Source organism: Artibeus jamaicensis, unplaced genomic scaffold (assembly GCF_021234435.1).
Source record: "Artibeus jamaicensis isolate MK-2021 breed Jamaican fruit bat unplaced genomic scaffold, CSHL_Jam_final scaffold_584, whole genome shotgun sequence".
NCBI classification, from domain to species: Eukaryota; Metazoa; Chordata; class Mammalia; order Chiroptera; family Phyllostomidae; genus Artibeus; species Artibeus jamaicensis.
This window is the reverse complement of record NW_026522048.1, coordinates 7,875,434-7,896,094: the sequence shown is the minus strand read 5'-3', so window position 1 is coordinate 7,896,094 and position 20,661 is coordinate 7,875,434. Positions and strand designations below refer to the sequence as shown.

Sequence of the window (20,661 nt, the reverse complement as noted above, 5' to 3'; positions counted from 1 at the left end):
ACGGAAAACTGTACTGCTTTAACCTTGAGAACATTTCGTCCATGGTTATGTAGGCTGTACTCTGTTGCCTAGACCACACAAACCAAACCAAAGCAAACAAACAAAAATCTCAAGTTTTCATATTTCTAATGTGACACTAGTGTCACAATTTGCATACATATTCATCTTTTTCTGGTCTTTAAAAGTGTGTTATGAGTAACGTGCTTTTACCTTCGGGGGAGATTACATACTTCCTCCCAGGGAATTACATGGTAATGGCCCACTGCTGTTTATTGCCTTGTTTGCCTTTATTTTCAAGATACTGTTTTCAGGGAATCTGTATCAGGGAATCTCTTATCCCTGATAATTTCTACTTAGTTTGTTTTTCTATGAGTAACATTCTCTTACTCATAAAATCCTAACTTAGGCCCCAACTAGTGTGGCTCAGTAGGTTGGGTGTTGTCTTGCAAAACTAAAGTTTGCCTGTTCAATTCCCAGTCAGGGCACAGGCCCAGGTTTTGGGTTTATTCCCTGGTTGGGAAGCATATGAGAGGCAACCAATCCATGTTTCTCTCTCACATTGAAGTTCCTTTCCTTCTCTTTCTCCATTCCTTCCCCGTCTTTAAAAATGAATGAATGAATGAATGAATGAATTCCTAGCTCAGTATTGGGAAATACATTTTCCTTCATTGGCCTTCAAATAGCAAATATTTTAGTTAGGTTTGAAATAGAAAAGGTGCTTTCTCATATCTTGTAATAAGAAGGGAGAAATATTGATTTAATTTTTAATTTCATGAAAGTAGCTCTTTAATTGTAGGAGATTGCTCCAATTTTATTAAGCTATTCAGACAGACTGGGGAAGAACCGTTGATAGAAAATACAGTGAATTTATTGGAGCGATTTTTGGAGTTAAAAACTTGTCCACCCAAGTTTTAGAATTGTATCTTTTGAGAAAGAAAACCGTGGAATGAAAGAGTTACGCGTGATAAATGGCTCGCAGTGGTATTTAGATCCCTCACTGCTATTCCTTAGTACTATCCCAGGCTACCACCACCACTACTATTCAGGTTAAGAAGGACGACAAACAAGATGTCAAATGTACCTCCTGAAATGAAACAAAATGACAAATTCTCACTTGTAAATTTATGCTAATTCTACCTGAACGATGTGCACACCGTATGCAGAGTTTTGTTGGTGGAATGGCTGTGAAAGAATCCTATTGCTTTCTCAACCATCTGTATGGCTGGGTGTTTTGGCTGAATCGTTTATTTTTGTTGAACTCTGTGCATTTGTGTGTGTGTGTGTGTGTGTGTGTGTGTGTTTACCTCACCTTGTGCCAGATTACATTTAGAGCACAGATATTCAGAGTACGTTTTTCACATGATGCTTTACGTCCTTAATGTTTTCTTCTATGACTGGGTGTGGATCACTTGAGGCGTTTAGCATGCCGACTGGGAAAGAGGTGGTTTTCGGCTCTGTGATGTTTGAACTTCACATCTTTCAAGAGTGGGAGCATTAACACTCCAACAGTGTTAAGCCTTTTATACCACCTGCTTCCCCTGCTGGGAGATCTGGTGATTTTTCTGTAATTGCTTCCATTAGCACTCCTGAAAAGCAGTGTGTCCAAATGACCATACAGCTGGGTTAGCCATTGATCTATGTACCTCTAAAAAGAATATTAACCTTTAATGTTTTAAGATAAATTGATTAACATCACTTTCATATATCCATTGTCAGAAAGGACAAGACCAGGAGACTGCTGCTGGGTGTGGAGTTTAACAGTACAGAAAAGTGAGATGTTATTTCGAGGGATTTTAGAAGTTTACTTTATAAGATGTGGAGCCAACAAAATAAGGAAATGAACTTTTGGCTGTATAGCAAAAAGAATAAATATATAAAATTTATGTACAAACTATCACATTTTCTTCTAAATGTTTATTCGTTACTATAAAACTGCAGTGGTTTAATTTCTCCTTTTTACTATTCACGCTTGATGTAAATTCAACATTATGTACTATGGTTACAGACATTAATTTGCTAGGCATTATTCTATACACTACAAAGGTCAGCATCCAGTTCAGCTGCATTAAATAGGTAATATATTTTGTTTAAAGTTTCAATTAAACCCAAGGCCTGAAGATATATGGTCCCTGTGGGAAGTTTGAACACTTTCATGCCAACAGCAGGGTTGCCTAAGGATCATTCTTGGGTCTAGTGTCACAGGCTTTCCTGGAAATACGATAGGAGACAGTTGATTATGTTTCATTGCTGCTAAAACCACACAAGCCCACCTGTTACATTAATTCTTACTTTTGCCAGTTTAGTGGTAAGGGGAAAGATTGAAGCGTAAAAACTTTATCTTTAAATTGAGTTATAAGGAAATTACTATATTGAAATTAAAACCTAATTATGTCTTTCTTATTTTCTGATTCCCAAATAGTTTCATTATGTTATGCTTGAAAAATTTGTTTTCTGAGGCTTCAGTAGAAATAAGTGAGGAGAAAAATATATACATTTTTACTCTTCCTCTAGGCAATATCCACAATGAGTTGTTTACTAAGTATTAAGAATATGTTGGGTTGTTCTCGTAATATTGAGGTGATACACTGTTATACGTGGGAATTTCATTAACTAGATTTCAAAATCTGGCAGGCTTGAAAGATGCCAATTTAGGTGACATTTATATAAAATACACATAATCTTGAGGAAAAAATAGCATTGTATAAAGGATACAGTCTTGAAAATCAATATGAAAATAAATTATTGCACATATTCAGGATAGGCGAGTAATAAAATGAAATATATTTTGTATTAAATATATTTAACTGTGCATACTTTGCTTTGTGTTTATTTATGTGTGTTTTTCCTAATAGACATGGAAAGGTTGTTTTGTACATAAAAATCTCATTTAACTTCCCTAATGAGGTGTTATTTAGTTTTCATTATATCTGCACTGATAGAAGCTATTGCTATACTCAAATTTAATAAAGAGTTAAAACAGAACATGTAAAGTTTTGTTCCAGAATGTGTTTTTTCTTTTGCCTACATATTACATAGGGGAATGCATTTTTTGAACTGTATTAGAGTTTTATTTTCAAGTATTCATTCAAAACAGGATGAATTTAATTAGCATTAATGTAAAAAATTTATAGTATCAAATAGATTATAGAGACATATTGCGTGATCTAGGAATACATATGAAATGTCTTCATAAGTAGATGTTATAACACTAAGCATGCTTTCCTTATACTCCTGACATCTTTCTGAAAATATTCAAGTCCTATCTCCCTGAATATTATTTTCATTTATTCTTTCTAAGCTAGTACTTATTCTTTTTTCTTTTCTCTGGTATAAATCTTTTTTAACATTAAACACAATTTAGCGCTTCTGAGTTTTCTGCTGTTTCCTAATTATTTAAGTTATGTTAAGCCATTTCATTTACTTACTCTACTGTAATTCTCTCGAGGCCCATATTATATTTGGGGGGATCCTCCAGCTTGCACAGGAACATGCAACCTCCCCCACCCCAAACACACACACAGTCTCCTTTTTTTCTTTTTTTTTTGAAAATGCTTAGCATGTATTGGGATTGGCTTCAACATTTGTTGATTGATTATTTTCAGTGATTTATTTCTTTAAAAATGTGAAGGGAATTGATTAGCCTGGAGAACTTAAGGATCCCCAGTTGCAAGTGGAGAAATATTGACACAGGATCCTGGCTTTTTTCCAAGTTAAATTTCGATGGTACATCAGATGTTTCCTGTATATAACCTCACACTAGAAATTAGGGACCTTTTTAACTTTCACCGAAGTTTAACCCCTTTCTTGATGCGTTTTTACTTAATGAAACATGTATTTGGTTTTCCCCTTGCATTTTCTCTTTTTAGTTTAAAATTATTTTCAGGCTTTAAGATTGCCCTTAAATGTGATGCTACAGGACTTGGTAAAGACTTACATATTGAACATTTTCATAACCCACCTTCGTTTTAAGACTTGGATCATATTTCATTCTGCTTCCAGCCCCTCCCCACAGTGGAAAAAGTTATAATAGTAGAAATCTGTTATCAGACACTGAGTCACCGCTCTAATTTCTGTAATCATTTAAAATTCTTCCTTCATCTTTTTTTCTGCTCTGACACTAGCTGTTGAGGATTTCTAATCAGAACGAATGTATCTAAAGCAGCTGGACTGTGTTATTTTTATTAAGATAAGATAAGGCTGTAAATACAAGAGATTCACTAAATTTGACAGCCGAACCTTGTGGCAAGTGGATGGCATGAATAAATAAAGCCAGACTTCCTAATGGTTCTGTACTACCGCTAACACTGGGAAGTAAAAAGCAAGAAATAAAATCACAGCAAGTTAAATTCTTGATATAATACACTCCTGATGTGTATGGCTCTGACAGACTACAGAATCTGGATAAAGCATACTTGATAAAAATGTAATATCTAAATCCAAATGCTCCATTATACAATCAATTATTTATCTGATGCTTATCAAAACTCTTTCAATCCAGAGGCTTCTGAACATTGCTTGGAGGGCAGATGAGGAGATGAAGGGTTTTGTGTCTGGCTCAAACATCTCCTGGTCTAAATTGAGATTAGCAAGATTATAATTGACAAGGTAAAGACCTACAGGTACAGAAACAAAAGCATGAGGGGGATTTGAATAAATATAGAATTGAGTACTAATCCTGAATAAGAAAATTCAGTTGCGTGAAAATTTTCTTCTTAAATTGATTAATAGATTATAACTCAATAACAATAAACAGTTATGAAAGCATTTTATTAAGAATTTGACAAAATGATTCCAAAGTTCATCTGGTAGACTTAACAGGAAAATAGAGCAAAGAATATTTAGAGAAGAATAATGGGTGTAATTTGCTCTGCTCAGTAACGAAATATTAGAAGAAAACAACAGTAATTAGAGCAGCGTTATTCAGGCCTGAGAGCAGGAAACTAGACCAGTAGGAGAGAACGAGAACGAAGATCCTAGAAACCGATCAGAATTTACAAAATGTTTTTGTAGATAATAAATGTGGAATTAAACACTGGTGAGGGAAGGAAGTTCCTACAAAAGTTAGTCTGGGATCATTGATCACATGTTTGGAAAGAGTACAATGCAAATTGTACTTGCCACACACCATGTGAAAAAATATATTTCCTAGTATAAGTAGCCAATATAGTAGCCAATTTTAATAATGAAATTATGTTATAAGGAGAAAATATATGCCCCTATGATGGAGAACCATTTTTTGTGCATAAAAGATAGTGATAAAGCTACAAAGGAAAAGCCAGCCTTGTTTGCATATATAAAAATTAAAATAGTCTAAAACAAAACTATTTTAACCATCTTTTTTAACACCATAAAGGAAAGATAATATTGAAATTCAAAAATGGCATTAAACTATTAAGCAGCAAACTGCAAATAAAAATATTCATAGATAAAATTTTGTGAAAAAACTGGAAATTTATGTATTTTTATTAATACACAAAATTTATTAATCATGTAATTTATATTAAGTTATTGACACAAAATATTATTGTATAGTTTTTATTAATAATTAAAATAGAAACAAAAGCCATTTTTTCTCTTTTCCAATGGACATTTTTAACATCAGTTAGAATCACATATGAGAAAAGTTGTTCTCATATGCTACTTGTAGAAGTGAAGTTGTTACAGTATTTTGGTGGGCTGACTTGGTAATCTAAATATTAAATATTAAATTTGCTAATGCTTTATAGTTGAAGAATTCCACTGCTACATATGTATTCTAAGGTAATAATAAATGTAAATCAAAGGAGGTAAATGGGGATAATTGCTGAAGTAGGTGCAGTACCTACATAAAAAGTTGTGAGAGGATGTTTTTAAATAAATAAAAATTGAATATTGATCTGGAATGAGAAGATTGAATTTTGGAAAGATCATCATATTTTATTTAATATAATAAAATGCTACAAGGAGCTTAAATACTTATTAAAACAGCTGAAATATTTTATTAATTATATAATTGATTTTTTTCCAGTATGCAAAATAAATTCTGAAAAGGCACCAAAATTCACTAGTTACTATGTTCGAGTGATGGAATTCATTCAATTTAATGAAGTTATGATCTTTCAGGCTTTTTATAATGAACAGATATATTTATAATTAGGTAGCAAATATATATAAATATTTAAAAATTTTAGAAAGGAATGATCAGGACTTCATCAGGACATGGTCCGTCTTGAACAGATCATCTAGAAAAAACCCATGAATATAGCAGTTCTTTTTGAACCGACTTGGACGTTGTCGTTGATTTATGAAATGATTGTATAAATTATGTGTGGAACAATGGTGAATTTACAAATGATCATCTATATCATTTTGGAGACAAAGAAATTATTTATTCTTAACACCTCATTTTGCAGGTGATAAAACTAAGGCTCTATTAATAACTTACTTGTTCACAACCACACAACTACTTAATTGCAAAGTAAGAATTTGAAACCCAGCCATCTAGCTACAGATTTGTTGTAGAATCCATATTTTGAGTTCAGCATTGTAACTGTAAATGATTTTAACAGGTAGATGAGACCAATTAAATCAATTAATTAATTTAAATATGTTTATGTTATTTTAAAAATCTGTGGTAAAATTAACTTAAAAAGAATTAAGTAAAAGGAAATAACCATAAACACTTGAAGAGTGAAGAAGTGATCGCTAAATTACAATGACTAGCATGTTAAAACACTAAGTATGAAACAACCAAAGGAAACCTATCTTAAGTGGAAAATAAGTGTTTCAGAAAAGTGGAGAATTACCTTAGTGACCAGATAAGTCCTCAAACTTGGAAATTTGAGAGATTATCCTAGAACGTCTGCCCTTCAGGCAAAGCATCCCAAGACTTGGACTACTGGCAATGAGACGCCTTCACTGTGCCGGCGTCAGAAAATCTGCAGGAAGTCATGTGGGGCCACTTAATGAGTGTTCCCATTATTCTTGAGAGGCCAGAAAAATGCTGGAACCTCTGTGAGACCTTTTACAAAAATAGACATTCTCCCTGGTATGCTGGTGTCACATTTTTTTACATACTGCTGAAACTTTTGTAATTTCTTGAATGACAGCGAGTTATGTGTGATTGTGTGTCATTCACACCTCACTCCTGTTCCACTGTCCAGAAATGCTCATGGCCACTTACCATCTTATTATTATTTACTTGATTTTTTTTCATTCAAAATCGTGATATCTGTGAAATCACATTTTTAAAACACAGGTTCAATGAACTTTATAGGTATTATTTTTTTAAAGATGTTTTTGTGTAGTTTTATGTGCACCTAAAATCAAACTTTGGGAAATCCTGATAAAAATATTTATTTGTCAGTAGATTGCAAGCACCATGCAGGCAGGAATGACTGGCACCTCATTAATGTGTACGTTTAACATCATATGCATTATCCATAGTGGTAACACTAGATGGATATGTAAGATATTGATTCGGAGTTTTTAAAGAACACTTACAATTACTATAAGAATTGAATAAGGGGTGATCACTTATGGTGAGCTTTGTCTCAAAAGTTTTTTTTTTTATTTTTTTTATTTATTTATCTTTAGAAGGGAAGGGAAGGAAAGAAGGAGAGAAATATCAGTGTGTGGTTGCTTCTGGTGCATCCCCTGCTGGGAACTGGCCCCTGCTGGGAACTGGCCTGCAACCCAGGCATGTGCCCTGACGGGTAATCGAACTGCGATCTTTTGGTTCGCAGGCCCATGCTCAGTCCACTGAGCTACACCAGCCAGGGCTCAAAAGTTTTTAAAAAAATAGGAAACCCTGGCTGGTGTAGCTTGGTGGATTGAGCGCGGGCCTGCGAACCAGAGAATTGCGGTTTGATTCCCAGTCAGGGCACATACCTGGGTTGCAGGGCAGTTCCCAACACGGGACACATGGGAGGCAACCATACATTGATGTTTCTCTCCCTCTTTCCTCCTTCCAGAAGGAAAGATAAATAAGTAAAATCTTAAAAAAAATAGGGAATCTGGGGCATGGGGGAATTGGATGAGGGTGATCAGTAGGTACACATTCCTACTTAAAAGTCCTGGGACTGTGCATACATGACAGCTGTAGTTAACATTGTCGTGTGATGTATTTGAAACCAAAGGCAGTAGGACTGAGGTGGGAGGTGGGGACCGGTGGGGCCCGGGGAGTGGAGGAGGAACAGTGCAGACAACTGTACTGGAACAGCAATAAAAAAGAAATTAAAAAGTAAAGATATAAGAAAGTTGTTAAGAGAGTAGATTCTAAAAGTTCTCACCACAATGGGAATTTTTTTTAAAGTGTTTGTATCCACATGAAATGATGAGTTTCAGCTAAACTTATTGTGGTAATTATTCACAACATATATGTCAATTCATGTGAAAATGTGAAACTTATACAGCGCTGCATGTTAATTATACCTCAATAAAACTGGAAAAAATAGGGAATCTAAACTGAAACTTAACGTAGAAATATCCCATCCTGAGCAGGGGCCAACAAGCAGAAGACTACCCTGGCAAATACGGGTGCCGCATTTGTCCCACTCTGTGCTCTATTCTTTATCTGTGAGTAGACGCTGTCCGGTAACTTGAAACAGGAGCGCCGGTGAGATCGGGACTATTACCTCATCAGTGGGCCAGCACGTTTTCCTTTAAGGAGTAAGCTTGGCCTCCGTTACATAGATGTAAGCTTGTTGGGGAGGAAGAGTAACATTTGTTCTACATCTGAAACTGGTTTATATCTGCCTGAAGCCAACCTGGAGACATCCAAATCCCTTTTGTCTATGAATGAATAGGAAATAAATCTGGATGATAAACCTGATCACTACAGCATTGCACAGCAAATCTTTCTCTTATGCAAGCGCCTCTATTATGTCATTTTGTTTTGTTTTGTTTTTTGCATGAAGAGAAGGGAAAATATCCTCACTTCTTTCCTCCTGGGTACTATAAACATTTTTTTTTCTGTTGCTGTAAGTTAAGAAGAATTGTAGTACCAGAGAAGCCCTCCGCCCATCCATTCCCAACCAGGTATCTTCATTTCCTTCCTCACTGAATTCACTCAACTTTTTTTTCTGTGTCCATTTCCTTCATGGCATTTTTTATGATTTTACTATTTTAATCAAGATAAAGTATTATATATATTATGCTCTCCTAAAGTGAGCCCACTGATGGCACTTTTTGCAGTTATTGTGTCCCTTCTCTCATTACCTTTCACAGTATTGAGGCAGAACAGTATATAGTAGATAGAGTCAGGGAGAATTCTAATCTGAATCCTGAGTGTGGCATTTGCTTGTTTTTGAATACCAAGCCAGTTGAGTTGGTTAAGCTCAGTGTAGGCGTAATGTAAAAGTGTAAGAAAATGTATAAAGACTTTAGTAGATAGTCAATAAATAATCAACTTTATATGGTAGGCAGCTTAATGCAATAGAAAAAAGCATGGGCTGCAGAACCATTGAAGCCTTTTTGGACAGGATTATTAACTGTCCTGTGCAAGGCACTTACCATTCCCGAGCCTTCCTCCTCAGCCATAAAATGAGTATTCTAAACCCTGCTATGAATTAGAAATGAGAAACATGAAACCCCTTTCTTGTCATTGCCAGGGTCACAGCTAGAACTTGTTTATTGCTTAAATCTTCATCGAGATACCATTTAAATACATTTAAATTCATACACAATCATTTTCTTGCATTTTAGGCTTTGCATCTTGATTTTATTACCAATTTTATAGACTCTTTTTGTGTTGAAGTTAACCTTAGAACTAAAGTGCATCTTACATGCTAAATATTTCCCTCTTAAGAATTGAGTAATGGATGTGGCGGTAGCATTTTTAAAGATCATCCATGGATTATTATTGCTTTTCCTTATTCCTTTAATTTAAGAGATAAACCCAAGGTAAAGTGAAATAAACTCCATGGCCAATATATCACAAACTATAAAACAATTTTCTTGGAGTAAGGAATAGAGTATAATTTTCACTGGGAGTCAGACAGTTTGCGGTTACTCTGTAGCAGCTGGTTAAAGCAGTGGACTTTGAGATCAGCTGGCTCTGGGTTGAATTGCAGCTTTACAGTTTTCACATTTTATGAGGTTTTTTTTGTTTGTTTGTTTTATTTAGCCACTGTGTTTTTCAGTTTCCTCATTTGTAAAGTCCAGGTAATGACATTTCCTAATAAAAATGAGATACATATATAAAGCAACTAATAGATTGAAAATGTGTTTCATTTTACAAACCTCTGAACAGTTAGCTGGTAGTTACTGAATGGGGGCAATTTGTTAAAACTTTTTGTGGGAAATGAGAAAACATTTTATAGGCCCAGAGATACAGAATGGAAGGAGGAGTGGGCACATACGAAACACACATTTGCCCACTGCCCCTCACCGTCCAGCCCGCTACCCTAATTCATAATAAACATTCAGTAAATTACTATCACTTTAACCTGGTATTATTACTGAGATACAATGAATGGTTACATAACATTTCCTAAGTTGTTATGAATAGTAACCAAATAGGTTGGTTATTTACATTGCCAAGATGCATTACTAGATTATATTTCTTATTTACAGTCCTTTGACATTTTTTCATGTCACAAGCTTTATAAATTAATAAATTGCTTATGAGTTCTTACTGAGGACAATGGGAGAACCATGAATTATTTAGTAAATTAATAATATTTCATCTCAAAGAAGGTTTTAATGATAGATTTCTGACTTAAAAAAGGAAGTACATTTCCTGAAGTGATTTTCAGATGTCAACAATAAAGATTTGAATCTCAGGCACTCTGGGGTTGGGGTTCACTTGTGTTCTATTTCTGGGCAGCTTACTGTTATTATTCTACAAATTAGTTGGATTTTTTTATAAATAGAAAGTAGGAGCTATATTAAATACAGTGATTGTATAATTTCTAAACAATGATTTATGAGCACCTGAAAACCCAAGGTAGAATTTTAGGTTGATGCCAAACCATCTTCAGTTTAGGCCCATCCTCAGCAGTAACTCTAATAGTGTGTTTTCTCCTGGCTTTAGAACCCATTTTAGAGATAAATATTTGGATACAATTTATCACTAATGACATTAAAATTTTTAGCACTTTAGAGATTGTGCATCCTTCCTGTATATAAATTATATCTAGCAGTGTTTTGTGTTTTAGTGTGAAGAGTGGTTCACTTTCCCTAAGAAAAATTACTATCCTCTTTATTTGGGAACATTTGTTAGTTTGACAAGGCAAAATAAGATCTGTTCAACAGTATTTCAGTGTTCATAGGGATATATGATAACATAATAGTTATTACAGAAAATTATTAAAAATTTTAAAAATTCATTCCTAATGCTACCATTCTGACGACTATAAGCATTTTGTGTATTTTTTTTTAGTCTTGGCCTTTGCTTCAATATTTCATGCATCTCACCCTGAGCATGAGATTTAATCTAATCAAATTTTTTTACAATGCAAGCACATTTTAAGTTTTAGTAAAACAAAACATAACATTTTCTTGCTGTCATTTTTATGATAGCATAGCTTAAGAAATAGAAGTACATTAATATGTGAGTGGATACATACTTATTTTTATGCATATTACATATTATTTGCCACCAATATATTTTACTGACCAGCTGAGCAAAGGGCAGTCAAAAGGTCAGGAGACTCAAATTAATTCAATTCATTAAATGGATTAGTATTGACAGTGTTGTGCTGATAGAAGGAGAATATGATTAAAATAAAAGGAAACTAGCTTGTCTTTTGAAACAAGGATGTACAACCAATATGGGTAATACACTTAGAAGAAACATTTAATTATGCCCCTTAATGGAAAAAGTTATCATAATTATGATCAGTTAAGCTATAAAAGTCCAGTTGAAATAGAATGCAGGTTACTAATCTATCACCTGGTCTCCCAAACTGACTAGCTTCTACATTTGCAGTGCTTATTAAAGCTACAATATTTAACTGAATTACACAAATTCTCTTAAAACATAGTTTTCCCCTTGGTTGAATATTCTTTCATACTAAAGAGAGAGAGGCATTATGATAAGAAGGCAACTGTTATACTTTTGGCTTTATTTTTGTTTTTTTTTTCTCTGCTTGGCTATTAGTGAAAAGCTGTTTTGTAGGTAAAATTTGTATAATGTGGAAGTAATATCTGATGACTAAGAGGCCCCAGATTAGCTTTGTACATGGGGCTGGGCACAATAAACAATTGTCATATGTTTACTGGATTAAAAAATAAAACTGGTAAAGTTTACTTATTAAAATATAAAATGCAAATAATTCTGAAAACTAGCACCAATGCTTAATTCATAAAGTTTTAATGCCTTCATTTAACCTTACTCTCTTATAAGGTTGTAAACCTTGGAGCATATGACCTTCAACTTCTCTACTTTAGGTCCTACATAATGCTCTTCACCTATAGTTTTCTGAATTCTCTCAAGCATTCTCTAAGTGCTTGAGTTTTTAAAGGAATGAATGAATATGAATTAAAAAAGCAAATGATTGCACATGAGAAAGAAAAAACTAATCTTTAAAAAAAAAACAAAAAGAAATGGTGATAAAGGATATACTTGGGAGTCAGATGTTCCTAGGTAAAAAAATTAAAGCTTTACCATTTAATAAAACTTTTATTTCAGCCATATTACTTGATTTCTCCACACACATTTTCTCCTCTGTAAAACATGATGACTTTGGGGGAATCAAATGAGATAAAGGAGGAAAACGCTTACCAAAGTGTTTGAAATTTCATAGAATATAAGCATGATGATGTGTGCTGTTGCAAAGGCTGTTGGAACGCTGTGTCCTCAGATTGATTTTTCACACTTCATTTTCCAGGCGAAGCGTACATGCGGTTGAGCAAACTCCCAGAAGCGGAGCGTTGGTATATGGAATCACTGAAATCCAAGACTGACCACATTCCTGCTCATCTCACCTATGGGAAACTGCTGGCTCTAACAGTGAGTTAGACCTTCCTCACCCTTTAGACGATTATTTTCTCCGTGCTGACTGAGGTAGCTATGGTTTGAGATACTGGCTCTTAGCCAGTTAACTCAGGTTGTTAGGACATAATGATGGCAATACTAAGTTAGAACCCTGTATTCAAAATGTGGAACATGTATTTCTTTGACTGTAGGGTTTGCTTCAGAAAAATGTGATATGCCATGATCCTTGATATAACTTAATGAATTATATCAATGGAGAAACCCAGTGTATAATTACACAATGCATTTGTCATAATAGCAAAATTTGTATAAATATGTTCTACAAGCCAGTGTTAACCCAGAATTGGCTGTAATGTAGATCAAAATCTGATTCTTTTAGATAGGCAAAAGTCTGCATGTGTATGGATCCATAAGACCTAGAATCCCTTCACCCTGACAATATTATAAAAGAGAAGTGAAGCATCATTTGACCACTCATTATGTGACAGGCACTCTTGGAAGCCACAGTTCCGTGAAAGTGGTGTTATTGTGAAGCATAAGAAAGTGCTGATACTCAACCAAATAGTGTAATTTCATGTGTTTCAAACTCTTCATAATGGTTTTATTTTATACAATAAACGACTGTCCAAAATATGTAAAGTTTCTGAGCTCACTTAGCTAATAAGTAGAATTAACCTTCAATCCTAATCTGAATCTATTAACTATATTGATTGAGTTATACCACCTAATCTTTCTCCAGTATTAATAAAAATAAATAAATGCTAGGAAAACATAGAGCAAAAGGTCAGGAAAGTGATTCCTGAGTTGAATGCATAGAAAGGTATAATTATTTAAAAGTAATAACATTTAATTTCTCACAGAAGATGCTAGATCGAACATTTTAAATTACTATGTATCCAGCCCTGGCTGGGGTAGCTCAGTGAATTGAGCGTGGGCTGCGAACCAAAGGGTCACCAGTTCAATTCCCAGTCAGGGCACATGCCTGAGCTGCGGGCCAGGTCCCCAGGGGGGCCACGTGAGAGGCAACCACACATTGATGTTTCTCTCTTTCTTTCTCCCTCCCTTCCCCCTCTCTAAAAAGTAAATAAAAATAAAATCTTAAAAGAAATAAAAATAAATTATTATGTATCCATTCTAAGATGCCACTAAAATGCTACTAGAGAAATTATATAGGCAGACTAGGTAACCAGAAAATGTCTCACTAAAAAAAATCTACATATACTGGATAAAATATACTACATATGCTCTCAGTGCATAACTGAACTCAAAAAGTAGTAAGAGAACTTCCCAGGAGATAGTAAGGAAATGATAGTTAAACACCAGAAGAGTGAACAGTAGGCCTGTCCAGTAGGGTAGCTCATTTGGGATAGTTTACCAGTGGTGATAACCTGTGGGAAGGGGAGGGGCTGTTTGTTTGTTTATGTGTTTGTTTTTGTTCTCACTGCAATAAGAGACAAAGCTTTAGACCAATGGAAGGCTAGGAATTAGATGTTAAAAAGTAAGGAAATGTGTATCCTTAGTGAAAGGATAATACAGACTAAGCTCACATACTGATACAATAAGCAGAATAAAGCATTGCCTGTCTCAGCGTGGGATCTGAATCGAGAATGAAAGAAGTCTCTGCTGGGAATTGGTTACTAAGTCCTTCTTCTACCAGGCTTAGGCTTTGCGTTTACTTTATTTGCATGATCAGGGACTTTATAGGCCAATAAATTAAATAAAAATTTAGTCCACTAAAAGCTTTTGCTGAAGAAATTATAGTAGATGTCCTTAAAAAAAAAACAGTTAAATCTAGAAGGAGTTGCTTGTAAAGGACCGGGATAGATAATAAATCCTTCTATGATGTAAGACCCCAGGAAAACAATAAAAGCCTGTCTAGGCAAGGGTTGGGGCGCTCCCCTCTTGAGGGAGTGGCCCAGGCACCATAGATACTCTCCCCTTGAGAGAGTAGTCGTGCCTGTTCCCTTTTTCCACACGGGGTTGTTGTCACCTGTGCATTGATTTTTGTCATCAACCACAGCAGGCAGACTCTGCTGGACAGGGTTTGCAACAGTTACTGAGTGAGGGAAGGAAAGAATGGTGAACAAAGAAATAGTGATTATGTGGATAAATTAGGATAAACTTTTACTTTGTTGAGAAAAAATAACCTCATAGGAACAATCAGAATGTGAGAAGAGATGAAATTTAAACTGATTTTTGGAGGCCAGGAAGTGAAAGAGAAGGTATCACAACTGATTTCTCAGAGCTGTCTTTGGGATGGGATAACAATGAACAGAAATCTTACATAAGCAAAAAGAAACCTGGAGAGATGACTCAATACTTGGAGACAGCTGCTATAGAAGAGAGTGAGTTAAAGAGCATAAAATGCGGTAATCAGTTATAACATATATATGAAGCGGTCAGTTCTGTCCCCTGTGTAAACAGTGTCCCAACCAGGCACTCACCTGTAAGTCACAGAAAGGAAGCTCATAGTGCTGGTGCTATTGAATAATGGAGGTCCAGCACTCAGGACCAGCTTGCACCATTGAAAGTGGAGTGCAGAGGGGCTGGAAAGAGGATTGAGTGAGTGTCTTCCAGGGCAGTACCCAGATTCTCCATGCCCTGCACCATGGAGAACACCCCAACACAAGATTTTATACTCCCCTGGCAACCCTGCCTCCCCACACTCCACACACCCCATCTCCAAGAAATGAAGTCTTTCCTACACAAACTGATTGTTGTGTGAAAAAGGTTTCCACATACCTACATTTGGAGAGGCCCTGTACATCTCTGGTTCCTAGAGCAGATGCACAAAAGTGAATCTGTCCAGTCTAGAAAGCGTGCCTTTGCCTAAGGGGCATCGTTCAGCTCTTTTGTTAACTTACTGTTAAATATCAGTGGGAAACCAAGGAGCATCAGCCATATTATGGAAGCCTCAAATGTAGAATATTTTTCTCTTTATATACATTTATTTTATCTTCATTATTGTGGTTTAATTATAATTGTCCCAATTCCCCCCCCCCATATAAAACAAATTATGAGGACACTGGAGGAAGGAGAAGAAAATACTTTCTAAAAACATGTTAGAAAGAGATAGTAACGTAGTATTTCATGAAGCAGGATGCCATTAAACCATAAGTAATGAAAAATGAGAAAGAGCTTTTAGGAATACTAATTCAAAGAGATATACGCACCCCACGTTCACTGCAGCATTATTTGCAGTAGCCGAGCTGTGGGAGAACCCAAAGGGTCCACTGACAGACGGCTGGGGAAAGGAGACACGGTGCATAGACACAACGGAGCGTCTCTTGGCCACAACAAGAATGAAGTCTTACCATTTGCAGTGGCCCGGGTAGACTGTGCTCAATGGAAGAAGTCAGAGAGAGATAAATAGCATGTGATTTCACTTAATACGTGGCATCTTGATTTCACTTAGCATGTGGCATCTACAGAAGAAAATAAATGAACAAACAGAGCAAAAACAGACTCATGGATACTGAGAAGAGACTAATGGTTGCCAGATGGGAGAGGGCTTGGGGGGCTGGGTGAAAAAAATGAAGGGATTAAGTACACATCAGTAGTTACAGAGTAGTTGGGCAATGCAGAGTATAGTACAGGGAGTGTCATCAATAATATCGTAATAACTAGGTATGGTGCCAGGTGGGTAGTAGAATTATTGGGGGGGCCGCTTCATAAATTATATAATTCTCTAACCACTGTGTTATACACTGGAAACTAATATAAAATAATATTGAGTGTCAACTGTAGTTTTAAAAAAATAGGATCAAACAAATTTTCATTTGAGGGCAAATTTTCATTTGAAAGAATAAAGGTGAAGAAATCTTTCCCTATGAAAACAAAAAGAAAATGAAATAAAAAATAAGAAGTAGTTAGGAAAGCCCTGGCTGGTGTAGCTCAGTGAATTGAGCGCGGACCTGTGAACCAGAGGATCAAGGTTTGATTCCCAGTCAGGGCGCGTGCCTGGGTTGCAGGCCAGTTCCCAGCAGGGGACGCATGAGAGGCAACCACACATTGATATTTCTCTCCCTTCTCTCCTTCCCTTCCCCTCTAAAGATAAATAAACAAAAATATTTTAAAAAGAAGTAGTTATGAAAGAAGTCAATATAAGATCCCACAGGAGAAGAATAGACAGAGGGAAAGGAAAACTCAGAGTTAGTCGGAGTTGATGGGACCACGGCGTTGCTATTTCTGCCATTTATGTGATTATAATGTGTCGACTTTAAATCAGTTACAGAATTGTTTTAATTTGTGAAAACCTTTCCATTTCTTATTCAGATAGCATTATTATTCACAGAACTCCACATGAGAATAGAACATACATCTCTTAGTCTGGATCACTACCTTTGAGATGTTCTTAAAGATTTCAAATGGAATCTTTTAAAATTAGATTGATAAATAATCACCCTCAAAAAATAGCTCTGCAAGTTTCAAATGCCTGATTTTCAAAAGCTAAGAAGAAGCCACTTAGAAAAGAAAAAAAATCGGAAGCTTAAATGTGCTTATTTCTGAATACACCTAGAGCTTGACACTACTAGTCTGGTTGTAGAAACCGAATGTCCGTTTTACCCTGTTCTTTTCAAGCCCCAGTGTTTTAAAGCTCCTGTTCCAAAAATATGATTTTACAAGCTGCTTTATTTTTTTTTGGCATTTTTAAAAACAAGATTTAGAAGTTTTAACTCACTGAAACATATGGAAGGGAAGGAAAAACTTGTGTATTATGATCCAAATTTTAATTCTCCCACAACCACCAAAACTTTTATAGTTTCCGATTTGCTGATTAGATGAAATAGAAGCCCTATCATGTAATGACTTGAACTCACAGTGCCAAAACCTCACAACCATCTTTAACGGTTTCTTTTTGAATTATGAGATTTGGCAAATTTTTGATCTCAATGGATTGCTTTTGTCTAACTCTGGGTTTCTTGGCCTGGTAAGAGGCCCTTGACTTAACATGAAATTGGCAAGGTGAAAAATGCCACACATTTTGACTTCTGACTGCTTTAAATATTAGATATTGTAAAAGGGAATTGTTTATTAGTCTCAAGAGAAGAGATATAAAAATGGAGTGGTGTTTTTATTTTATCAAAACTGACCAAAGCAAATATGTAAAAATGATATTCAACTATATTAGACAGACTATAGAGTAGGATTTCATATAAATTTATATTTTTACAAGACAAATAAAAAACAGATTATTGGTACATTGGAATGATTTACTTACATTTTTTGGTACAAATTTTTCTTTAAGAATTTGTGTGGTATTTACAGTATTTTGAAAAGTTCAAAATGATTTAGCATTTCCCAGGATATTTTGACAAATTTCATAGATCAAATCCTTTTTTATCCCTTTACTAAAACTGTCCTTTTTTTCTCTCTGCCTGCTCAAATTTTATTTCCTCTGTGAGGTCTTGCCTGAGTCCTTCAATCAGTTGTTTTTTCTCTTCTCTGTGCTTCCATAGCCTGGTCTAAGTAGTTCTGTAATAGCACTTCCCAGAACAGCAGAAATAAATCTGTGTCTGCTTTTTGACCCTAGACTTGGGTCAGGAACTAAGTCTTATTTTTTTTTTTATTTCTTCAGTATATGGCAGTTCACTGTCTTGGTAACTATTTCTATTACCTCCTTGTGTGTTTCTCTTTTTTAAGTTATTTAAGGGCTGAGTAATTACTTTTTAATATTTTTGTTTCCTTAGCCTGCTTCCTATTTCCTCATTATTCCCTTCATTTGTTCAACACATGTATTGAGACTTAATAGTCCATGCTAGGCATCATCCTAATTACCAATGCTATGTACTGAATAAATGAGTAAGAATGGCCTGGTTGTAGTTAGGACACAGAGTGACTTTCCAAGACCCTAGACAGAGAGGTTAGGGGTGTACATCTCTTGAGCGCCTGTGCTACACGTGTTATTTTATATATCTTTACAATGAATAAATATATATGGTTATCCTCTTTTTATACATAGAGAAACAGCTTTAAAGATTTAAGGCACATCCTCAAGAATAACTTAGCTACTAAATACTAGAATTGGATGCAACCTCAAGGTGTTCTGAATTGAGCATCATTAATTTTCACTCTATATTACATAATTTTAAGAGAGGAGTTAATTTTTCCCTGGTTATACCTGACAGGAGATTCTAAAAGTAAGCCAGTCCTTCTGCCCTTTCCCCCTTTTATAACTCATTTTTAGATATTGCATCTGTTTACTAGTTTAGTTTGAGTTGTTAAACACATTTTTATTATTAGGCATTATAGGTCATGACCTTAGGAATTCTGTTTTCGGCTATTGGCACTTTTAGGTCTTACATTGTAACTAAACGCAAGTTTTCCCCGGTCCTCTAGGGACAGTGCCATCTCGGGGTCATTGGCTGCCTCCTTGCTTACATGTCATTGGCCCTCAGTGACATCTCTCTAAAATTTGTGGGACTTTCACACCAACCTATGTCCCGTTAAAATACTACCCATGAACGTTCTTTAAATCTGTGAATTATTTCTTGTTTGAACTTGGTTACTTAGGGCTTGTGCCATGAATGTAAAATGAGGCATGCATTAAGAGATAAAGGAAGGGGTAACGTTTCCATTATTATGGTATTTCACATGATTTTATAGTTGTTTCTCAAGCTGTGTGTGCTCTGTAATTATATGTATACCCTTACTTTGATTTTTTTGTCTTCCTTTCTCTTTGTCCTATTCAACTTATTTAAGCCAAATATTTTGCAGTTTTTGTGAGTGAGTAAAATTAATATTGACTTAAATTGTAGTAAAGGCTATTTGGCTGTTAGCTTATTTTATTACCAGATTTAGGTTAGCAGGAGAAGAGGAAGGATATGGGAGACTCTAACGGTAATTCTTAATACGGAAGACCTTAATGGCTTCTGTTGGCTACTGCATGGGCATACTAAGCCCGATTTCGGTGTCTAGCCAAAGTAAATTGGAGTACATAAAACTCCAGTTGTGAAAGTACTTGAGGTTCTATTGCAAAGTTTAATACCCCAGGCTAGAATGGTGTCACTGTAGTTTGTCTCTAGTGCTGTGGTACTTGTTTTGCAAGTCTTTTGTACTAGTTATTACTATTTAGAGCTGAGATCATTTTTTTTCATTTAGTCCTTTTAAAAGTAGACTTCATTATATTCACTAACAGCTTTGTTTAGATTATAAAGGGAATGGAAGAAAAAATCATTTTGTCTGTGACTCTGACTTGAATTAGACATATTAGGATATGTCTAATTCAAACTGAAAAACTTATTCTGTGACAAGATGAGTAATATAACATATTATGCTACTGCAATATAGAAGAAACCTTAATTCAGTACTGTATTTGGCTGAGCATTTTATGTGAAGTTGCCACATCTAGACTTTATGATGTAGCATTAGAGCTATTAGAGCTTAAAACAAATCTTTAAAAAAATTTTTATTGATTGATTTGAGAGAAAGAGAAAAGTATCTATTGGTTGTTTCATTGATTTATGCATTCATTCATTTGTTGATTCTTCTATGTGTCCTGACTGGGGATCAAACCTGCAAACTTGGCATATGAGCACAATGCTCTAACCAACTTTGCTATTTACCCAGGGCCAGGCAGAAACAAATCTGCATTCTGTTTTTAGGTTTTCTTGTAGTGAATTTCTAAAATGAAAAGACAATTTCTGTGTATATCATTAAATTAAAAAAAGAACTTCTAACATGGATAATGGTTACAAGATTTAGGTATTTATATATGTGAAGTAACAAGGAAATAGTAATAG

At 35.1% G+C, this 20,661-nt stretch overlaps 1 protein-coding gene across 2 annotated transcripts in view; it reads left to right on the top strand.

The window, feature by feature from the left end:
* The window catches only part of TMTC2 (transmembrane O-mannosyltransferase targeting cadherins 2), a 399,954-nt gene that overhangs the window by 265,175 nt on the left and 114,118 nt on the right, over nt 1–20,661 (top strand). For both annotated transcript variants that reach the window (XM_037143435.2, XM_053658800.1), the window contains exon 8: nt 12,813–12,934. In XM_037143435.2, coding sequence (XP_036999330.2) covers nt 12,813–12,934 — 122 coding nt within the window. The remainder of the gene's footprint in view (nt 1–12,812; nt 12,935–20,661) is intronic.